The sequence below is a fragment of the Semicossyphus pulcher genome, unplaced genomic scaffold (assembly GCF_022749685.1).
Source record: "Semicossyphus pulcher isolate SPU_LCO1_2020_fin unplaced genomic scaffold, fSemPul1.0.p SCAF_4, whole genome shotgun sequence".
NCBI classification, from domain to species: domain Eukaryota; kingdom Metazoa; phylum Chordata; class Actinopteri; order Labriformes; family Labridae; genus Semicossyphus; species Semicossyphus pulcher.
This window is the reverse complement of record NW_027211715.1, coordinates 15642101-15648100: the sequence shown is the minus strand read 5'-3', so window position 1 is coordinate 15648100 and position 6000 is coordinate 15642101. Positions and strand designations below refer to the sequence as shown.

The 6000-nt window shown below is 45.5% G+C and overlaps 1 protein-coding gene across 1 annotated transcript in view; it reads right to left on the bottom strand.

The window, feature by feature from the left end:
• Positions 1–216: 216 nt before the first annotated feature.
• sema6bb (sema domain, transmembrane domain (TM), and cytoplasmic domain, (semaphorin) 6Bb) overlaps positions 217–6000 on the bottom strand; it is a 137514-nt gene continuing 131730 nt past the window's right edge. The window contains exon 17 of the mRNA XM_069679556.1: positions 217–3968. Coding sequence (XP_069535657.1) covers positions 3061–3968 — 908 coding nt within the window. The 3' untranslated portion in view covers positions 217–3060. The remainder of the gene's footprint in view (positions 3969–6000) is intronic.

The following is a 6000-nucleotide window of genomic DNA, read 5'->3' as shown; positions in this document are numbered from 1 at the left end:
CAATATCTACACATAAAATAGACATTACTTTTTAAAGGTGAAGATGCACCAAGAAGAGTTGCCAGATTAGGTGAATGTGGGGTCTTTTTTCTGGTTTATGGAGGTCTAATTTTTACCATAAAATTTGGTGTATAAGATGCACTTTTAACACATTGTTTTTTCATCTAAAAAGTAGGTTGCGTCCTATACACCAGTGCAACCAATATGCCAGTGTTAAATGCAGGGAGAGGTATTTTATTGTGTTATGGTATTTTACCCAGATGATGCCGCTATAATCAAGCTAAAAGGTTCGTGCAATCGCCATCCACACAATAATGAACGTTAACGTAGGCTGAGCTAAACTACTGCATCAGCAGCCAGCAGGATTGCAAACTTGGCGAAAATAGATGGTGGGCTATAATTTGTGTGTGTTTTGAATATATTAAAATAAATTGAAATAGTGTTGAAATAACTTGTATACATGTTTTTATTAACAAATAGCTATAGAAAGCCCTTATCCATCTGGGATACCCCCAAAAATAAACTGCGTTTTACATTCCACATTTTACGGTAATTGATATTTTGGCCACTTGGGGGCACTACAAACAATCTGTAAACATAAAATTAACATATTATGTTTTTAAGGTGTTAGCAAAGAGTTGGCAGAATAAGTGGATGTGGGGAAACATTTAAGGTTTTTGGAGCCTTCTTGGGTACTTAGTTTATAGAGGTCTAATATTTACCCTCCTTTGAGCTCTGTTTTTGGTCCCCACCAACTTCTGAGCGAAATATCTGCATCGTTCTAAATGCTGTATACGGTTCCTAGCATTATTGCTAAAATCAGCTGCTGATAACACACAGTCAGGATGAACCAAATGAATTTTATTTTAGGCCTGAAAATAAAAAACAATGAGCTAAAAGATGCTAATACGCAGAATATTGCCACTTTAAATGGAAAATAGGATTTTATTTAAAACATAATAGTAAATTACAGTCTCATTAACTTTAAGGTGACATGTCGACGTTGGTTTCAAATAGTTTCTGGAGCTTCCTTAATGTTACATTGGGACATTGTCTTGTTTATTACTGTGTATCTAACATCTGACCCAGTTCTGTTAAACAAAGCAGAGCCCACCACCTCCGTGTTAGCTTCCCTTCTGTTTAAATGATAATGAATTAAATGTATTATATAGCATACACTCCTCCCACGCGGGGCTCTGACACCGTTAGCACAGACTTGTGAATGTGAGGCAAAGGGCTGCGGCACAACATTAACGGCTCAAGAGAGAACAACAGAAGACGGGTGAGAAGAAGAGTACAAATGGATCAAAGCTGGTTTTTATGCATTCAGTATGAGTAACACATTCATGGACACGGACCTAAAAGAGTCACGCACACGAGCCAACAGAGCGATGGACACAAAAACACCACCTCCACCACAGCATGACCCAGATGAAGGGAATAAACCTATCTCTGGATCTACATTTGAATCGGATGAGAACAGACAAAAAACATGAAAAGATCAGATAATGGAGTGAAAGAGTAACTCCACACCCAAGTGTACCCATGCCCATCTGTTTTCTTTATCCCACTTTTGTTGCGAAACACACTGAAAGACAGAAAAGGGAGAAAAGCCACAAGGGGATGAGCTTTGTGACAGTTAGCGGTGCCCCGACCCCGGCCTCCGCCCTCAGCTCCTCCCCGTCCGGGGCAAAAGAGCGAACAACCAGAGTGGGTGAAGCATTGGAGATGCCCCGTCCTGGTTGGTGCATCTCACATGACGGATGGAGCTCCTGTCCTCCTCATTGATATTCTGCTAGGCTGCGGCGCTGGGTAGGTCCCTGACTCTTAACGGCTATTTGTTGCTGCAGTCTCCTCCTGCTTCGGGGGCACAAAGAGGCTCAGTGTCGGGCAGAAGAGGCTGAATGGAGCTCCCAAGCGGCCGGGCCTCACAGCCCCAGTCAGACAGGCAGACAGTCACAGCTCACATTCCCTCCTTCAAATGGACTGCGGAGCCCCTCAGGTCAGGTCAGAGAGACCCGGGCATACTGAGAGGCGGCGAGGAGAGGGAGTAATGGAGGAGAGATATTGATCCAGGTCTCCTTCACACGCTTCAGCTTGCTTAGAAAACATTTAAACTTTACAATATCAAATTAAATCTGCTTTATTTTTCGTCCTTATTATTGCTTTCTTTAACGTCATGATGGCTCTCCAGTGCTGCTGCTGAGGTACTGGGAATCACAGAAACCACAATGGGAGACGTCACTAGCCACTGGTCAACCATCCAAGCCTCTGATTGCTTCACACAGTTTCAAATAGACACAAAATAAAATTTGTCTCTCTGTAATCGTTTATAAAAAAGGAAAACTCTTTCCGCTCCATCCTTACATTATATAGTAATTCTTCACAGTTAAGACGGGACACCGGTTGGGGTTGTTGTGGCCACTCACTCACACACACACACACACGATCACATTCAGACACTGCATGATTCATTGAGAGTCACTGCCCTCTGGCACGGCTACAACAGTTTTAGTCTCATCTGAAATCCATAGTAAAGCACATTGTCGTCTGCTGGATGCCACTGGCACGAAAAACAGAAGCAGAAACAAAATTTCACACTCAATAAAGATCCATGGAGTCAGAACGGTGAACAGAATGGCGGAGGGAGACCTTTCACATTTGGCGCGCAAGCGATAGTCTTTTTTTTTTTTATCTCCACACGTTCGTATGAGAAGATTCCCAATCCTTTGCACCCCTCTCTTTACCTCACTGTTTGTCCTGTGGAGTCAAAGTCAAGCTCTGCGGGTCGTACCACTTACAGAGCAGAGGGGTGCACCTCAGATTAAGAGCAGAGGAACGGAGACGTAAGGAGAGTTCTCTCCTCTTTTTCGACTCTCTCTTTTTCTTTTCTATCTCTGTCTCTCTCTTCAGTCAGCTGAATGACGTCAGGACATTGAATGACAGTGAGAGAGGACAGACGGGGTAAGGTTGGACTGGGACAGTGAGTCTGAGGGGTGGATTTATTCCAGTCTGCTGTTGGAGGGAATGGGTGTTCAGAGAGAGCTCACGTACTTCCCCTCACTGGCCACTAGGGGTGCGCTCTCCCATGTTCTTCCCCATAAGGTGGCTGAAGTCCGCCAGTTCTCCCAGCCCTCGCGGCCCGTGCATGTCAGGCCTGATGAGGCCCTGGCGTTGGGGGTGATAGGGCGCTCCGTTGTTGCTGTTGTAGTTGAGCGCCTCGTGACTCCAGCGAGGCTCCCCATAGTCCATGTGGGGAGTCGGTGCGGACACCACCCTCCGTCGGTCGGGGGAGTCCTGCGGCGTGGCGGGGTAGATGTAATCTCCCGCTGAGTTCCTCAGGCTGCCGCTGGGACGACCACCGCCATGCTCGCCTCTCTGTGTGGCGAGGATCAGGTACCGCTGGCGCTCTGTGTGCGGGGGAAGCATGACCTCTCCTGGGTCCTCTATCCGGACCATCCCTCCGCCTCCTCCGCCTCCGTGCAGGAACTTGGAGCTCAGGTAGATGACCGAGTTGTTGGGGCAGGGAGTCCCCACGGCGGTGAGGAAGGTCTGGCTCTGGTCCCAGTCGGTGTCTGGGAGACGCATGGCTCGTTTCTGCTGCAGCGGCGTCTGCTCCGGGGTGGGCAGCAGGCCCGGGTCCATCTCTCCTTTAGGCCATCCGTTGGGCGTGACGAAGGGGTTGTCTGCCTGCGAACGACGCCTCTCACCGCCGCTCGTTCTTGTCACGCTCATTACCGACCCGCTGCGGCCCTGACCCAGCATGCTCTGCTCTTTGTCGCTCTTGCGGCGAGCACCGTTGGCTCCCGAGCCCCGAGAGTGGCGGTGTCTGTGACTCATGATCCAGCAGACAGTGAGGCCGGAGAGGACGGCTCCTGTGGCGAAGGCTGACACCGCAGACACCACCAGCAGGTTCACAGACACCAGGCCGTCAGGCTCCTCCATGAAACTCTCCTGTAGCAGGATCCCTACAGACGGAGATACAATCAAACACAAAAGGAAACCATCAGTCAGCTGGAGGAACCATGTTAATGGCATCAGTATTTCCTGTAATAAACTGGTGGGAGTCAACAAACTGCGAGACAAAACGGCCTATTTTCTCTCTCCTCTGTGGGTGGGAACGGTCGTATGCTTTCCAGCCAAGGTAGCTCTGGCTAATTGCCTTCATTACGTAAAGTGGATGGTGATTTTAATAGCTGTAATAACTGTCTTCCTGATTGAGAATAGCTTTCAACCCTAACATGTTTCACAACATTAGCTTTATGGGGAGAGATGCCAAGTCTGGCGTTAATGGTGAGTAATAATCGAAAGTTTTCCTCTTGTATACCACCAAAGGTGTTATTCTTCCCAGTTAGATGATGTCACGTGTTTCATTCAAACATTAGATACAATTACCTGTTAAACAGTACAAAACACCTCCGGATACCTAAGATGCTGAACACAGTTCAGCTTTTCGTCTAACAAAGTATAGACCTCAAACACCTCAGCTTGTTTTGTATGCTGTGAGTTTATATAAAAATAAATATACTGTCGTTTTCTCCTTGTTGCTTCTAAATGCCAAAGTCTTTGCAAGGATGAACAAGGCACAGTGTTTTTAGATAAAGGGTACACCATCAGCAGACAAGACCACAGATTTCTGTGTTTCTTTCATATAAGAACATTAGTTGAACTCCCTCGGGGAGAGCTGTTTATGAATTATTGAAGATATGAATTCAGCCCGACCACAGCACAGGCTGCCATGGATCAATTAGGAAAATGCCAGAAGAAAAAGTTGTTCTTTGCTGCGTAAGCTCCTGGGACCAACACCAACGGATACAATGAAACCGTGCCAAGGGAAGCAGATTGTAGAAAAAGCAGATGAAGGGAAGAGGAGGGTGTTACAGAGAGAGAGAAAGAAAAGAGAGCGAGAGAGAGAGAAGTTGCCTAAAGCCAACTCGAACATTTGGGTCCTTAGACAAACATAGTAATAGTTGTTAAATTACAGCACCAATAGCAACAGAGGGAGCCCTGTCTCCACCAGGGCAGTAAGATTAATCCTTTCTCACAGAAAATAAATGGATGTCATTAATAGACATTTGGAGCCAGTTACTCACTAACACACGGGATGAAGAAGGAGAGGAAAAATGAACATACAGAGAGCAGCAGCAGCTTCTTTAAACAAACATACATTTATTGGCTGACAAATTCATTTTTAACAGGGCTGGTTGTGGTGCAAATACTCACAGAGCCGGTTGGGTAATTAATGCGGCCTGTGGCTCGGCATAATAAAGTGTTACTCTGCACGTTGACATTAAGCTGGGAAATGGCAGCTTAAACCCTGAGAGGGACTGCTGGACCGCTGTGCTGAGCCAGAGGTGCTGCGTATACATTAAGAGACATATGAAGCTGTGCTATCCCCACGTCAAGTAGTGCTGACAAATAAATCATCTTTTCAATGTCATTGTAAAATGAACATGCATAGTAAACACATCCTGAAAGACGGCCTGAAACTTGTTAAGAAGTTAAAACATTGTAGGTACACGCAACATTTAACATATTCACACCATTTGTCCAGTAAGATGAAGCCCAAGCTCACCACCAGCTACCATTCAGATTAGTTGGTCTTAACATGGGGGCTAGGTTAGCTAACATGTATGAAAACAGGAAGACTAAAGTGGAAAACTTGGTTGACAAAGAAGTTGTGGTGAAAAAAAACATTTCCTTTGCTATGTGGAATTATTTAGATTTAAAGAGACAGCGTACTACAAACACAAGAACTGTGTAAAACATCACAAAATGGGAAAACATAGTAAGTTGATGCTAATATTCACACTCCAATATTTCCTTATCTATCGCACTGTGTATCTTCAAAGCTATACCTAACTAGTTTTCCTCATATTGTGCAGACATATTAGGCACTACAGCATGCATATCTACATGCACTGGAAGGTACAGTAATATATAGAAACATTATAGTTAATCCTGTTAGCCTAGCTAGCCTGTTGTTAGCATTGCGAGTAT